This window comes from Pseudophryne corroboree, chromosome 3 (assembly GCF_028390025.1).
Source record: "Pseudophryne corroboree isolate aPseCor3 chromosome 3, aPseCor3.hap2, whole genome shotgun sequence".
NCBI lineage: Eukaryota > Metazoa > Chordata > Amphibia > Anura > Myobatrachidae > Pseudophryne > Pseudophryne corroboree.
In genome coordinates this window covers 602,194,056-602,211,699 of record NC_086446.1, presented here as the reverse complement: position 1 = coordinate 602,211,699, position 17,644 = coordinate 602,194,056, and the positions used below count along the sequence as shown (strand labels likewise).

General features: G+C 46.1%; 1 protein-coding gene across 5 annotated transcripts in view; it reads right to left on the bottom strand.

The window, feature by feature from the left end:
• MARCHF8 (membrane associated ring-CH-type finger 8) overlaps window positions 1-17,644 on the bottom strand; it is a 493,920-nt gene that overhangs the window by 49,407 nt on the left and 426,869 nt on the right. For all 5 annotated transcript variants that reach the window (XM_063961500.1, XM_063961501.1, XM_063961499.1 and 2 more), the window contains one exon: window positions 10,210-10,260. In XM_063961500.1, coding sequence (XP_063817570.1) covers window positions 10,210-10,260 — 51 coding nt within the window. The remainder of the gene's footprint in view (window positions 1-10,209; window positions 10,261-17,644) is intronic.

The window sequence follows — 17,644 nt, the reverse complement described above, 5'->3', positions numbered from 1 at the left end:
ATCCTGTTCTTGGTTGTACTGTATTTGTAACATGAACTACTCTACTGTATAAAATGAGTTAAAGTAAAAGCACAAAACTTTTTTACGCATTCAAAATACTGTGGGGTCTATTTGTCAAACCACCAAAGTGTATGATAGCCAAAAAGCAGGATATCTGTAATATCTCCTGCTTTACTAGTAACAATGCTTACAGCAGACGACCCTCATTTTACCTATTTAACAAGTCATGAAAAGCTTAGCTTTTTAAACGTTCCTAAGGTGCCTGTTCCCTATGGGGGAATCTAGCGGTATCTATCCAGTGGGATGGAGTGACGGAGGTGGCCATTTAACGTTTCTAGCTTATAGCATGCATGGCCGGATGGTGGTGCATGGGCAGTTTCGTGATCAGTCTAAGCTCGGAAGTTACGCAATATGTGGTGAAAAGGAATGTTGATATTCATGGTATATCAGAATTTTCAAAACGAGAGACCTGAATCCTGGAAATAAGTTGTCATGAAAAAAATGGGGAAAACAGTAAGGGATGTGAATCGGGGAATGTGAAAATAAGATTTTACTTACCGGTAAATCTATTTCTCGTAGTCCGTAGAGGATGCTGGGACTCCGTAAGGACCATGGGGATAGACGGGCTCCTCAGGAGATAGGGCACTTTAAGAATGCTTTGGACTCTGGGTGTGCACTGGCTCCTCCCTCTATGCCCCTCCTCCAGACCTCAGTTAGGGAAACTGTACCCAGAGGAGATGGACAGTACGAGGAAGGATTTTTGTAAATCTAAGGGCGAGATTCATACCAGCCACACCAATCACACCGTATAACTTGTGATAAACTACCCAGTTAACAGTATGAACAACAACATAGCCACGGTTCAACCGATAAACTATAACATAACCCTTATGTAAGCAATAACTATATACAAGTCTTGCAGAAGACGTCCGCACTTGGGACGGGCGCCCAGCATCCTCTACGGACTACGAGAAATAGATTTACCGGTAAGTAAAATCTTATTTTCTCTAACGTCCTTGAGGATGCTGGGACTCCGTAAGGACCATGGGGATTATACCAAAGCTCCCAAACGGGCGGGAGAGTGCGGATGACTCTGCAGCACCGATTGAGCAAACAGGCGGTCCTCCTCAGCCAGGGTATCAAACTTATAGAACTTTGCAAAGGTGTTAGACCCCGACCAAGTAGCTGCTCGGCACAACTGTAATGCCGAGACCCCTCGGGGAGCCGCCCAAGAAGAGCCCACTTTCCTAATGGAATGGGCCTTAACCGATTTCGGTAACGGCAATCCTGCCGTAGAATGCGCCTGCTGAATCGTGTTACAGATCCAGCGAGCAATAGTCTGCTTTGAAGCAGGAGCGCCAACCTTGTTGGCCGCATACAGAACAAACAGAGCTTCAGTCTTCCTGATTCTAGCCGTTCTGGTCACATAAATCTTCAAAGCCCTGACCACATCCAGGGACTCGGAATCCTCCAAGTCCCGTGTAGCCACAGGCACGACAATAGGTTGGTTCATATGAAAAGATGAGACCACCTTTGGCAGAAATTGAGGACGAGTCCTCAACTCTGCCCTATCCACGTGAAAAACCAAGTATGGGCTTTTATGTGATAAAGCCGCCAATTCTAAAACATGTCTAGCCGAAGCTAATGCCAACAACATGACCACTTTCCACGTGAGGTATTTCAACTCCACAGTTTTGAGCGGTTCCAACCAAGGTGACTTGAGGAAACGTAACACCACGTTAAGATCCCAAGACGCCACCGGAGGCACAAAGGGAGGCTGAATATGCAGCACCCCCTTCACAAAAGTCTGTACTTCAGGAAGAGAGGCTAATTCTCTTTGAAAGAAAATGGATAAGGCCGAAATTTGGACCCTTATGGACCCTAATTTTAGGCCCAAATTCACTCCTGTTTGAAGGAAGTGAAGCAGACGGCCCAAATGGAACTCCTCCGTAGGAGCAGCTCTGGCCTCACACCAAGAAAAATATTTCTGCCATATACGGTGATAATGTTTTAACGTCACGTCTTTCCTAGCCTTGATCAGGGTAGGAATGACTTCCTACGGAATTCCTTTTTCCGCTAGGATCCGGCGTTCAACCGTCATGCCGTCAAACGCAGCCGCGGTAAGTCTTGGAACAGACAGGGCCCCTGCCGCAGCAGGTCCTGCCTTAGAGGAAGAGGCCACGGATCTTCTGTGAGCAACTCTTGCAGCTCCGGATACCAAGTCCTCCGTGGCCAATCTGGAACAATGAGGATTGTTCTGACCCTGCTCATTCTTATTATTCTCAACACTTTGGGTATGAGAGGAAGAGGAGGAAACACATAGACCGATCTGAACACCCAAGGTGTCACCAGAGCGTCTACCGCTACCACCTGAGGGTCCCTTGACCTGGCGCAATACCGCTTTAGCTTTTTGTTGAGACGGGATGCCATCATGTCGATTTGAGGCAGTCCCCATCGATCTGTGATCTGTGCGAAGACTTCTTGATGAAGTCCCCACTCTCCCGGATGCAGGTCGTGCCTGCTGAGGAAGTCTGCCTCCCAGTTGTCCACCCCCGGGATGAACACTGCTGATAGTGCGCTTACATGGCCTTCCGCCCAGTGTAGAATCCTGGTCGCTTCTGCCATGGCCACTCTGCTCCTTGTTCCACCTTGCCGGTTTATATGAGCCACTGCCGTGACGTTGTCCGACTGAATCAGAACCGGTTTTCTACGAAGCAATTCCTCCACCTGACACAGGGCGTTGTATATGGCCCTCAACTCCAGGACGTTGATGTGGAGACAAGTCTCTAGGTTTGACCAGAGACCTTGGAAATTTCTTCCCAGTGTTACTGCTCCCCAGCCTCGGAGGCTTGCATCCGTGGTCACCAGGACCCAGTCCTGAATGCCGAACCTGCGACCCTCTAGCAGGTGAGCACTGTTCAGCCACCACAGGAGAGATACCCTGGTCCTGGGAGACAGGGTGATCCTTTGATGCATTCGTAAATGGGACCCTGACCACTTGTCCAAGAGGTCCCATTGAAAGGTCCTCGCATGGAACCTGCCGAAAGGGATGGCCTCGTATGAAGCCACCATCTTCCCCAGGACCCGCGTGCAATGATGCACTGAAACCTTTTTTGGTTTTAAGAGGTTCCTGACCATGGCTATGAGCTCCTGAACCTTTTCGATCGGAAGAAAAACCTTTTTCTGGTCTGTGTCTAGAATCAGGCCCAAAAAGGTCAGACGCGTTGTAGGGACTAGCTGGGACTTCGGTATATTGAGAATCCAGCCGTGTATCTGCAACGTCTTCATGGACAGAGACACACTGTCCAGCAACTTCTCCCGAGATCTCGCCTTTATGAGGAGATCGTCCAAATATGGGATAATTGTGACCCCCTGCCTGCGCAGGAGCACCATCATTTCCGCCATTACCTTGGTGAAAATCCTCGGGGCCGTGGAAAGCCCAAACGGCAACGTCTGAAATTGGTAGTGACAGTCCTGCACTGCAAATCTCAAGAACGCCTGATGAGGGGGGAATATCGGAACATGAAGGTATGCATCCTTTATGTCCAGGGACACCATCCAACCCCCCCCCCCCCCCCTCCCCTCCAAGCTGGCGATGACCGCCCTGAGTGATTCCATCTTGAACTTGAACCTCTTCAAGTACAGGTTCAGAGATTTTAGGTTTAAAATGGGTCTGACCGAACCGTCTGGTTTCGGAACCACAAACAGGGTCGAGTAATATCCCTCTCCTTGCTGGAGATGAGGAACTGTGACAATCACCTGTTGAATATACAATTTTTGGATTGCCGCCAACACTAGCTCCCTTTCTGACGGGGAAGCCGGCAGAGCCGATTTGAAAAACCGGCGAGGAGGCAAGTCTTCGAATTCCAGCCTGTATCCCCGAGAAACAATCTCTAATGCCCAGGGATCCACCTGCGAGTGAACCCAGACGTGGCTGAAAAACCGAAGACGAGCCCCCACTAGATCTGCCTTCCCCCCGGGAAGCCCCAGCGTCATGCGGTGGACTTTGCAGAGGCAGGGGAGGACTTTTGCTCTTGGGAACTAGCTGTGTGCAGCTTCTTTCCCCTACCTTTCCCTCTGGCAACAAAGGACGATCCCCGTACCTTTTTGTTTTTATTGGAACGAAAGGATTGCATTTGATAATGAGGTGCCTTTTTTGTATGCTGCGGGGGGACATAAGGTAAGAAATTCGACTTACCAGCCGTAGCCGTAGAGACAAGGTCCGAGAGGCCGTCTCCAAACAACTCCTCCCCTTTGTAAGGCAAGGACTCCACATGCCGCTTTGAATCGTCATCTCCCGTCCACTGTCGGGTCCACAAGAGCCGCCTAGCAGAAATAGACATAGCATTTATTCTGGAGCTTAATAAACAAATGTCTCTCTGAGCATCTCTCATATACAAGGCAGCATCTCTGATATGCTCTATGGTCATTTGAATAGCATCCCTACCTAAGGTGTCAATCTCCGTAGATAAGGAATCTCCCCATGCCACAACCGCACTACAAACCCAGGCCGACGCCATAGCCGGTTTAGCAATAGTACCTGAATGAGTGTAAATGTGCTTCAAGGTAATTTCCTGCCTGCGGTCAGCAGGTTCCTTGAGGGAAGCCGTATCCTGAGAAGGCAGTGCCACCTCTTTGGACAAGCGTGTCAGCGCCTTGTCTACTTTAGGCGAAGATTCCCAGCGTATCCTATCAGTTTGTGGAAAAGGATACACCATAAGAATCCTTTTGGGAACTTGTGGTCTCCTATCCGGAGATTCCCAAGCCTTTTCGCACAATTCACTTAGTTCAAATGAGGATGGAAAGGTGACTTCAGGCTTTTTCCCTTTATACATGTGTACCCTCGTGTCAGGGACCGGGGGTTCTTCAGTAATATGCAAAACCTCTTTAATGGCAATAATCATGTACCGAATACTTTTTGCCACCTTCGGCTGTAATTTTGCATCTTCATAGTCGACACTAGAGTCAGTATCTGTGTCGGTATCTGTCATCGATCTGGGATATGGTGCGCTTCTGAGACCCCGAAGGGCCTGGCGCCACAGGGACAGGCATGGACTGGCTACCTGACTGATCCCTAGCTTCTGCCTTGTCTAACCTTTTATGCAATAGATTAACATTTGCATTCAAGACATTCAGCATATCCACCCATTCCGGTGTCGGCGTTGCCGACGGCAACATGACATTCAAGCACTCCCCCTCCACATTAAGCGAGCCTTCCTCGTCAAACATGTCGACACACGCGTACCGACACACTTCATACACCCAGGGAACCCCTTTCCTGAAGGCAGTATCCCTGTCAAGGCCCTTTGGAGAGACAGAGAGAGAGTATGCCAGCACACACCCCAGCGCAATGATCCTGGAGACCAACACAAAATGTTTTTCCCCAGCAGCGCTGTATAATATGTTATCCGCCAATTATGTACCCCCCCCCCCCCCTCTCTTTTAAACCCCTTCACCGTGTGTAAGCAGCGGAGAGTCCGGGGAGCTTCCTCTCAGCGGTGCTGTGGAGAGAAAATGGCGCTGGTGAGTGCTGAGGGAGAAGCCCCGCCCCCTCGGCGGCGGGCTTCTGTCCCGCTCAAACTTACAAAAATATGGCGGGGGCTCTTTTATATACATGTACAGTGCCCACCTATACATGTATATTGTCTTTTGCCGTAAGAGGTGTTTATATTGCTGCCCTGGGCGCCCCCCCCTGCGCCCTGCACCCTTACAGTGACCGGAGTGTGTGAGGTGTATAGGAGCAATGACGCACAGCTGCAGTGCTGTGCGTTACCTCCGTGAAGCTTAAGGCTTCTGCCGCCTGACGACTTCTGTCTTTTGTTCTTCTAGCTCAGTGAGGAGAACGGCGGCGCGGCTCCGGGGGTGGACGCCCAGTAAGAACCTGCGTTCACCCCCTCTGGAGCTAATGGTGTCCAGTAGCCGAGGAAGCAGAGCCTATCTTAGACAAGAAGGTCTGCTCCTCTCTCCTCAGTCCCTCGATGCAGGGAGCCTGTTGCCAGCAGTGCTCCCTGTGAAAAAGTAGAAAAAGTAGAGAAAAAATCCAAACAAAAATGCTTTTAGGCAGAGAACTCAGGAGAGCTCTCTGCAGTGCACCCATCTTGCTCTGGGCACAGTGTAAAACTGAGGTCTGGAGGAGGGGCATAGAGGGAGGAGCCAGTGCACACCCAGAGTCCAAAGCTTTCTTAAAGTGCCCTATCTCCTGCGGAGCCCGTCTATTCCCCATGGTCCTTACGGAGTCCCAGCATCCTCAAGGACGTTAGAGAAATCACAATTTACAACATTGCAACCCTATGCATCATACATTAGGGGATGGGGCCACAATGAAACAATCTACTATAACACGCATTGCACCCCCCACCCCACCCCCAGGATCTCACAGAGAACCCCATTTAAATATTGGCAAGTATGTTATGTGCATGTACAACTACAGGGGGCAGTTACTTACCGGCACAGTGGTTCACAAAACTAACATGTAAAACAACGAAAAAAATTCATACACAAAGTGTGGAATATTACAGTCCATCCTGCATTCACCCAGAACGCTTGTCTGGACGGTAAATGTTCTTCAGTGAGGCCCATTAGGAGTACTGCTCACACTGCAAATGGTGATCACAGGTTTGACAGAATGGTCACCGGGAGCATACATAGGCCAGTTGAGTGCATGACCTAATTGTGGCAAGTGGGCCTCATCTAAGCATGTCTGATCAGTGATATTTGCCTCATAGCACGAAAACCACTGGACTATTTAAATGTATCTCACTAACCAGAGGAATAGTGGTAATTTTGTTTTCGGCACCTATCCTGAGCAAGAGAAAGAGAAGTTTACAGTGGACCTCACTGAATTAATAATAAGATAAGTAATTGAAACATTAATCTATGTGCATATGAGCTATAACCCTCCCCTGAATCTGTCTCTCTGCAGGATGACAGAGCAGGGACCTGCAAAATAGAGCATGTTCTGCTTTCTCCCATTCCTGCTTTATCATCCTCTCTGCTAAGCCGGCCTTGTGCAGTCTCTTGAGGGGGCAATCGCCTCTATAGGAGTATCCTTCAGCTGAAATAACGCTTGTGTGAAAAAACGGGTTTCTTATTTTTTATTTCTATTACTGCATGAAGGATTTCTAATAATGTTAACCAGTAGAGTTCCAGGGGCTCATATGTAATTAGCATTTTAAATCACAGAAACCATAAACTACTGTTCTGCATGTCACATCTTAAAAGGCAATTAATTGGTTATTAGCATATTAGTACTGTTTTAATTTGTCACTAAATGAACATTTTACATACAGTATATGATTTTCTTAATTTTAGAAGTGGGCTCTCTCATAAAAGATTGTAATATTTAAGGAAAGGGTCTTTTTAACTAAACAAGACTTTTTTCTTTATTTTCCCTGATATGGGAAGCTTTGCACAATTTTTTTTTTTTATTACATTTTATTTATAGGGCGCCACAAGTGTTTCGCAGCGCCGTACAAAGGACAGTACAGGGAGACAAAACAATCTTACATATTTAGCATTACAGCTGGTGAGACTGCTTCCACACTTCAGGGTCATGTGCATCTGTACTGTTTAGATCACAGGTTCTCAAACTCGGTCCTCAGGACCCCACACGGTGCATGTTTTGCAGGTCTCCTCACAGAATTTCCAGTGAAATAATTAGATCCACCTGTGGACCTTTTAAAATGTGTCAGTGAGTAATTAATACACCAGTGCACCTGCTGGGATACCTGCAAAACATGCACTGTGTGGGGTCCTGAGGACCGAGTTTGAGAACCACTGGTTTAGATGCTTGGGGAAATCCCTAAGTATAATTAGATAAGCTGGGCACTTCTGCAAAATGAAAATGGCAGCTCTGTAGCCTTAACATATATTTTCTAGTAGTCTTAACATATATTTTCTAAATGCGGGAGTGACTGGGAAAATTTGGGAGGTGCTATTATCTGAAAGAAGGGATCATCGAACTTCCAGGTACAGTATACAAACATACTTGTGCACCACATACTGAAATCCTTGTTTACTCTTGTACATTGTGGGAGTGGTGTAAGGCATATGAGTACCCCAGGAATCTGTACTTGGACCAGTGCTTTTTAATATATTTATTGGTGACATTGCAAATGGCATTAAAGGGAAAGTATGCCTTTTTGCAGATGACACAAAGGTATGCAACAGGGTAGACACACCAGGTGGGGTAAAACAAATGATTGAGGATCTAGGTAGACTAGAGGAATGGTCAAGAGTCTGGCAATTACAGTTTAATGCCAAAAAATGCAAAATCATGCACTTGGGTCTCAAAAATCCTAAAGCTAAATACAGTATTAATGGCACTATACTGGAAACTACTGAGGAGGAAAGGGATCTAGGAGTTACTATTTCAGATGACTTAAAGGCAGGTAAGCAATGCAACAAGGCAATGAGGAAGGCTAGTCAGATGCTTGGCTGCATTGGGAGAGGAATCAGCAGCAGAAAGAAAGAAGTAATAATGCCACTGTATAGGTCATTGGTACGGCCTCATCTAGAATACTGTATTCAGTTCTGGAGGCCATATCTTCAAAAGGATATTAATACATTAGAAACTGTACAAAGGAGGGCAACTAAAATGGTGCATGTGAGTGTGTATGGAGTTAGTGCAATAGGGTGCGCTTCAAAGATAAATCTGAGACGTGGCAAATAAATTGCTTAAGTGTGAGAATAAAAGGTCATACTTCCCTTAATACTTCACAGTTCATCCAAATCTCCAGGCTCCTTGCAGCAGGAGCCTGGAGATTTGGATGATCTGCGGAAAGGGGAAAGGCTGACCAGACGTGTGTGACGTGGACGAGGGAACCAGGTTCCGGAGCCAGTTACCCTAAGGTTACATCTGAAACGCCCACTATACACTCTCTTCTGGTAATCCTCCACCCATATCACCCTCCATTTGGGGAATTATTACTTTTAGAGAAGGATTATTAGTTTTTATGTGTATGTTACTAGTTTTATTTGTATTTTGAATGTCAGTGTAATAAATCTTCCCTACACAAATATACTACACTATATGCTTTTTTATCTGTTCTTTTCCATATGGAACTCCTCTAAGGACCGCATTTGCATATGTGAAGTATTAAGGGAAGTATGACCTTTTATTCTCACACTTAAGCAATTTATTTGCCACGTCTCAGATTTATCTTTGAAGCGCACCCTATTGCACTAACTCCATACACACTCACATCAATACTTTGGTAATAGGGATTACCTTTGGTGCAAAGGGGGTAGCTGCTTTGGATCAAAGTTGGCGCCATATTAGCTCTCTATACTTTCTATATAAAATGGTGCATGGCCTACATCACAAAACATACCCAGAAAGACTAAGAAATCTCAATATGTATAGTTTGGAGCAGAGAAGGGAAAGGGGGGACATGATAGAAACTTTCAAATATATCAAGGGTTTCAACAAAGTCCAGGAGGGAAACATTCTCCAAATGAAGAGAAGCAATAGGACACAAGGACATGTACTGAGACTGGAGGCGGGGAGGTTCAGGGGAAATTTGCGGAAAAATTATTTCACAGAAAGGGTAGTGGACAAGTGGAATAGCCTCCCATCAGAGGTGGTAGAGGCTAAGACAGTAGAGCAATTTAAACATGCATGGGATAGACATAAGGATATCCTTACAAAGAAATAAGGATCAAATAAGGTTAGAGATAACAAATAATATAAAAAAAAAAAAAAGGGGCAGACTAGATGGGCCAAGTGGTTCTTATCTGCCGACAAATTCTATGTTTCTATGTTTCTATGCTACAAGTGATATACCCGGCACATTAACAAAACACAGGGCTGGATTAAGGAACACATGGACTGGTTCCTGAAAATGCTGAAGGGCCTATTGTGAGAGGCTGGATGAGTGCTGCGTGGGTGAGGTCAGGTCCATGTGGGTGTGTACACCCTCATTATCATCAGCCCCATTGTCTTCCTACATATGTTAAAGTAGAAAATTGCATTATTTGTTGAGGAAAATAATAATTCAATGTTAATACTTATGACGTATGGCCGACTGTGTGGTCATCTGGGAGACTGGTCATCATCATTTAATTGTGAAACTTAGTAAACGTGGATCATGGTCTGTAGTAGTAAATAGCATCAATTGAAACAATGCAATCAGATCGTAATACTACTTATTAAAACACAAAAAAAAAATTCCTGTGTCTTAAAATACTACAGTATTTATATTACAGTACCTTGGAAATATTACTGGAACGACTCACTGAACGCCCCAATGTCTTTTCATTCTGAAACAGAATGTAAATGGAAAGTCATCAGATGTGTTAAAAGACAATTGAAATAAAAGGCAAGAGAGACACGTTAACAATTGACTTCAGTCACAACAGCTTAACACTCGCCACTTTGTGTACTTTGCAGAGAGACACAATTGTGACAATCTTCATTTATTACAATAAAGCTTTTTGTTATAATGTCATTACAAAAATATACGTTTTAATGCACAGGAGACACAATGGTTTTAAACATAGTACAGTTTCAGTTCTTTTGAACAGTGTCCTGTCAAAACAAAATGAAAAAGTGATAGTAAAATTGCTGTAAGAGAAATGGTTTGGCGTTGCAAACTTCCTCGGTTGCCAGTGGCAATTCTAAGAGCATAATTATTGCACTGGGGCAAGCTGAAAATAGTGATTGGTTGCTATGGTTGCTATATAACACACCACTCTGTGCCCTTTTGTGCTATTAGAGCTGCAATTTCTGTATATACTTGAAACTAAATATACCAAAAAACATCTTATCTATTTTTATTATGTTTATTAGTACAAATACTAAAAATGATATGCAGAGAAAGGAGATTCACCAAAGGTTACTAAAAGAATCCTATGCTTTTCAGTGAATACACCAAATAGTATATAAAATAAAATTAATTACATTTATTGACTGTTTTAAACACACTAATACCCCTTTTCCACTAGTGATGCGGGTCGCAGCCGGGAGCCTGACACGGGTGCTACTCGGCTACGACCCGCATCAGAGCATATTGCTGGGTTGGTGACGCTGCTGGTGATACGGCAGGGGCGGCGCTGGGAGATCACATGATCTCCCAGCGCCGCCGTTCCATACACTGTGAACAGGAGCCGTATCGCATCGACACGGCTTCCGTTTACATTGCACAGCTTACCGGGTTGAACTCGTGTTCAACCTGGTAAGCTACCCGGGTAGGATTCCTGGATCACTTGATCCAGGTTTTTGCAGAGGGAACCGTTTCCACTAGCAAAAAACATGGGTAAATACGCGCCCCTGTGCATTTACCCATGTTTTTTGAGCTAGTGGAGAAGGGGTATAACAAATTTAACACATACAGGTTATGCAATAGGTTCTGATTTTAGGGACCCAGCCTTATAACTGATTGCCGCTTTAAATTTAGAGGCAATCTAGTATAAATACTTTGCTTTATAACTGATTTAGACTTCAAGTTTAGCACAATCTCTCTGAAATCCCACCAGTTCAGCAAATTATTTTACATAACTCTCAAATGGCCTTATTCAGACTTGCACAAAACACATTCCGCAATATCAGACATTTTTCGTGATTAGAAATAAATGCAGAGTTCTGTAAATTTGGCTGGATAATTGCTACTGTACCACTCCAGCCCAGCCGCATCGACCTCTGTTGGAGAAGTACATAGCCCTGCAGAGTGATAGAGGGGAGACAGATAAAGTACTAACCAACCACATCCTGTCATGTTATGGGAATTATGGGAGGCATTCACAAGACCGCCTCTCGGGATCCCGGTGGCCGCGACAGGCGGTGAAATGCCATCACCGGAATACCGGCGCCACAGGCTTTTCTCCCTCTGTGGGTGTCCAAGATACCCATAGAGGAAGAATAGATCCTGTGGCAAGTGCAGTGAGCCATCGTGCTTGCAGCGTGGCGAGCCCGTAAGGAGCTTTCTAGCGCCTACCCCGCTGCCTGCATACTGGTGGCCGGGATCCCGGACGGGATATCGGGAAAATGACAGCCGGGATCCCGGACGCAGGTAATAGGTATGTATTCTCATGTTATGCTGTGTTATTATTATTACATTTTATTTCTAAGGTGCTACAAGTAATTCGCAGCACCATACATACGGCACACATTACAACAATACAGGGTTCACAGAAAATAACATTACAGTAACTGAAAAACTAAAACAGAGTACAGGTAACAATAAGCACCACCATTTTCAATACACCATACACCTGAGATGTAAGGAAGCAAAGGAGTAATCGGCGTACTACTGGGGGCAGGCAACCGTTGGAAGAGATGAACAGTTATGAGCAAGAGGAGACGCGGTATAGACAGTTGCTAAATAGAAGAGAGCTGTAATTGAAGTGCAAGAGAAGAGGGCTATGAGAACAAGGGGGGGAAGAGGGCCTGCTCCAAGGAGCTTACAATCTAGGGGGGGAGGGAGTAGACAGACAGGTAACATGAAGCGTGAGGAAGGTAGCCTGATGACAGGAAGTAAGCAAGGTGGAGATGGCCAAGGCATGAGGAAGGGGGTTGGGAGAGCGGCCTCGATACTAGGTTATGTGGAAGGCTACGCTTCGATAAACAGGTGGGTTTTCAGTGCCAGTTTGAAGCTATTCAAGTCCAGAGAGAGTCTAATAGAGCGAGGGATCTCGTTCCAGTGAAGAGGGACAGCAAAGACAGATTGGAAAGGATCAAGATGGGAGAGTGTGAGGCCAGTGTGGAGAATGTTGCAATAGTCAAGCCGTGATATGACCAGTGAGCAGATAAGTTTAGTCGCACTCTGGGAGGGGAACGGCCTGGTGCCAGTGATGTTGCGTAGCTGGAACAGATAGGATTGAGCCAGGGGATTGGATGGGGGGGGGGGGGGGGAGGGGGGGGGGGGGGGCGGCAAAGGAGCGGGAGGAGTCAAAAGTGACACCCAAGCAGTGGGGTTGGGGTACAGGAGGAGATGGTATTGATAATCCATTGTGTTGAAGGCAGAAGAGAGGTCCAGGAGGAAGAGTAGAGAGAAGTGACCCCTGGATTTGGCCGAAAGCAGTTTCAGTGGAGCGGAGTGATTGAACGCCAGATTGAAGAGGTTCAAGGATGGAGTTGTCAAAGAGGTAGCTAATAAGACGGCTGTACACCAGCCACTCAAGTAGTTTGGAGGCAAACGGAAGAAGAGAGAGAGAGGGCAGTAGCTAGAGGGTGTGGAAAGGTCAAGTTTGGGTTTTTAAGAATTGGTGAGACAAGAGCGTGTTTGAATGGCGAGGGAAAGATGCCGGTAGAGACTGATAGGTTGAAGAGGTGAGCAAGGTGGGAGCAGGCGGTGGGGAATCGGAAGCAGAGGAGGCGGGAGGGGAGGTAGTTCAGGGGGCAGGTGGAGGAGGGAGAGGATAAGATGAGGGAGTGGACTTCCTTGTTTGTGGTGGTGCGGAAGGAGCACAAGGTGGGATGGCTGAAGGGATTGGATGATGGGGTCATCGGGGCTGCAAATGGGAGATGAAAGGAGATTTTGTGTTGGATTCCTTCAATTTTGGACGAGAGTGAGGTGGCGGGGACTGGTGGACTTAGAAGTGAGTGATTGGAAAAATAATTTATTGATGAAGGAGAGATGTAGGAAGAGAGTAATGACAGTTAGGAGCTGATTGGTTGCTACTTTATCACTATCCAAGGCTTAGTATACAGTATCTGCCCCAGACATAGTGTAGCTGTTATTTGCACCACAGACCAAGATCCATCTGTAATAGGACTCTGACTACACTCACACGTAAATAGAAGACAAAAGAAGTTACAAGGATCAATCATATTTATTTTTCTAGCAGCAGAAGCAGAATCTCTTTTGGCACAACTGCCCCCCATCAGTGTTTGTACTGTCCATTTCCAACGTGTTCTTTAATTATTGGCTATTTAGCTTAGTTCTTTGATTTTTAGTCGGAAGCTGACAGATTGTGTACAGTTATCCTTGCAATTATAGCTTGAAATTTAAATCCACTCTAGTAACACAACAATACATTGTTTTGAGGCTTTTTCCCCCTTAACCCTAATATGAATGAGCCTTCAGAGAAGATAAACTTTGGTACACACTATACAAGAAGTTTCACAAGTGCGCCTGCTAAAAGTGTATGGTATGTTATGATGCCAAGAACTCTCATATCGTTTATATCAGAGCCAGATATCCAAGAATAAGAGGAGGAGGAAAGTACGTGGAGAGAGCCGAGAACCATCGAGACCTCACTGCGGTCCCGTGATCGGGACAACCCGGAAGTGAGGGAGGACGCCGGGCGCAGCTGAAGCAGAGACATCGGAGAAGACCGCTGGCGGAGGGGGAAAAAAGACAGAACAGAAGCGAGCAGGTAAGGGATTCTGTAGGAGAGGAGAAGGCAAAGCGGATAGCCCTATTAGGGCTAGAAGCATTCCCCTTCTCTCTCTCCAAGACAAATAACCGATCCCCTGTTGTCTAGAGAACCGCGGTGCGCTCACCAGAGCGACATCGGGGCAGATCAGGACACAAAGGAGATACGGTTTGTCCGGAGTCCTTATTACCTCGAGCACTAACTCTGTCCCACTCCCCGCACTGCCAGTGGTCACGTAGGGGTACCCCACGCCTCAGCTCTTGGATTCCATCATTAAGAGGACTTTCAAATTATCAACATTTTCATTATATTGGCTCTGGACTATCCACGTATCAATCTAGGACATTATTCCACTACCTAGGTGGGACGCCACCTATAGGAGTGGAGCATTAGCACACCCATCTGAGGGTGTCATTTTTACAATTTAAGGTTACTGCCTTATCCAAAGCAGTAAAATATTTTCCCATCCCCTTCCCAGTTTCCCCCCCCCCCCTGCATACAGCAGATGAAGACCGTATCACTGCAGAAAATAAAACACGCATTTTTTCTAATATATACTGTTTATTGTGAATGATTATATATTGCCAGCATCACATTATAAAACATCATTTGTTCATAGTGCAGCAATTACCAGTCACTAACCATACACTTTTAGCAGGCGCACTTGTGAAACTTCTTGTATCGTTGCTATTTATGTGGAGTCTCTAGAGGTACTCCGATAACAAGTTGCTGCCCAAACTTACCTGAATATCCATACGCACGAGTGCCAGATACTCCGATTGTCCATTTGGTACACACTAGTTTCTGTCAGTCAAACATAGCTCTGCAGCCCCATTAGCACATGAGTTACTACATTCACAACACATTTTGAAAGCATGGGCTTTTCAGGGTACTTCAATCAATCACTGGAGGGATGCTATTAAGTTCAGTGCTAGAAGTGACCTTTTTTCAGCAAGTGTCCTCTATTGCCAAGAAATTCCTGGGCTATCCAAGGTCTGAACTCAGAGATCACAACTATTTTCTTTTGATTGTAGAGGAGGAAATTATATATAATGTGCACTTCGTTAAAGACCTTAAAGTCGAGAACTGCCAGCTTTTTCCTTCTCCTAATAGATATGTCAGACAATAGTCTCACTAGATGTAGCATCTTCCATGACTTAAACACTAGTGGTTTTACAGCAACAGAATATGTGACCTGCCAGTGGGATTTTTTGTCCTTGTGGTAATTGCAGATGTCACTGTCAAGACTGTGCATACCGCTAGAATCTCAACACGGTGACCTTTGATTTTTACAAAATCTCCAGGTCATCAACTGGACAGCTTAGATTCCTATATTTCACTGCTTATCAAGTCTGGTGACTTTGATGCCAGCATGAAATGAACCGCAGCTGTATAATGAGACTAGTTCACCAACAACAGTCTTGTCACCGTATCTTCACCACAGGCTCACTTCTCCACTCTTTTCACTGCTTCAAGAATAGACCCCTTAGTGTCTAATTGCTAATACATATTGCACAATACACCTACATTTACATTTGTTAGCTATCTAAATTTACAGATAATAGTATACAAACATCACAATAAAAAAATGCGGGATGAACGATCCTCAAAAATGCGAGCAGATCTCTAAGAACGCAGCAAACCTCCATAAATTGCAGTTTTCAGAGGTTTGCTGTATTCCCAATATGCATAAAAGTGGTCCACTATGAGGCTGTGATGTGCCTGTTTGCACCAAGCTCCTATGGGGCTGTGATGTTCCTTTATGCACCAAGCTCCTATGGGACTGTGATGTGCCTATATGCACCAAGCTCCTATGGAGCTGCGATGTGCCTGTAGGCACCAAGCTTCTATGGGGCTGTGATGTGCCTGTTTGCACCAAGCTCCTATGGAGCCGCAATGTGTCCGCATGCGCCAAGCTCCCATGGGGCCGCAATGTGCCTGTATGCACCAAGCTCCTATAGGGCTATGATGTGTCTGTATGCACCAAGCTCCTATGGAGCTGCGATGTGCCTGTATGCACCAAGCTCTTATGGGGCTGCGATGTGCCTGTATGCACAAGCTCCTATGGTGCTGCTATGTGCCTGTTTGCACCAAGCTCCTATGGAGCCGCAATGTGTCCGCATGCGCCAAGCTCCTATGTGGCCGCGATGTGCCCGTATGCACCAAGCTCCTTTAGGGCTGTGATGTGTCCATGCATCAAGCTCCAATGGGGCTGCCATGTGTCTGTATGCATCAAGTTCCTATGGGGCTGTGATGTGCCTATATGCATCAAGCACTAATGGGACTGCAATGTGCCTGTATGCATTAAGCTCCTATGGGACTGCGATGTGCCTGTATGCATCAAGCTCCAATGTGCCTGCATGCTTCAAATTCCTATGGAGCTGCAATGTGCCTGTATGCACCAAACACCTATGGGGCTGTGATGTGCCTGTATGCACCAAGCTCCTATGGGGCTGCGATGTGCCTGTATGCATCAAACACCTATGGGGCTGTGATGTGCCTGTATGCACCAAGCTCCTATGGGGCTGCGATGTGCCTGTATGCATCAAACACCTATGGGGCTGTGATGTGCCTGTATGCACCAAGCTCCTATGGGGCTGCGATGTGCCTAAATGCATCAAGCTCTGGAAAGTGACACTTTTCCGGTTCATAAATCTGAAAGTCCCATGTTTACAAGGGACAGCTTTTATAGGAAGAGCTGTCCTTTGTGTAATTATTAATGCACAGGAGTTAATAAATGCCAGTATGCAAGCAATAAGAGGTGGGATTTATACAATACATGATACATGCCGCCCATAAAGAAGAGAAAATATACTCATACTATAATGGTTAGTTACAGGGAACCTCTGTTGGCAGCTTCCACAAAGCTGCAGGAGACTGAAAATATCTGAATTATAGATAGAAATGTCAGATGGTTTCTAATCAGATGGTCCCAGCACTTGTGCAGTAAGGGGACTGCTGTCATCTTTGTCTAGATGCCTCCAACCTTAAGCTCTCACACAATGTTACATACCTGGTTCGACAGAGGTCTCAAACCACAGTATGTACCAGGGGTTAATGTCCGACATGTGGTGGGACGCCCAGCACAGGGCTAGTCCGCCCCGCATGTCAGGCCCTGCCTCCCCCCCCATGGGTGCAAAAGCATCGCACGGCGGCAATGCTTTTGCACCTGCTGAGTAGCTCCCTGCTTGCGTAGCCTAGGCAGGGTGTGACGTCACGCAACCGCCACGGCCCATCCCCAGCAATGGTCCGGACATGCCTGCGTTGTTCGGTCCGCGCACCACCAATGGCATTCTAACGTCGTTGGCATGCCCCCTCCCGCCCCGCA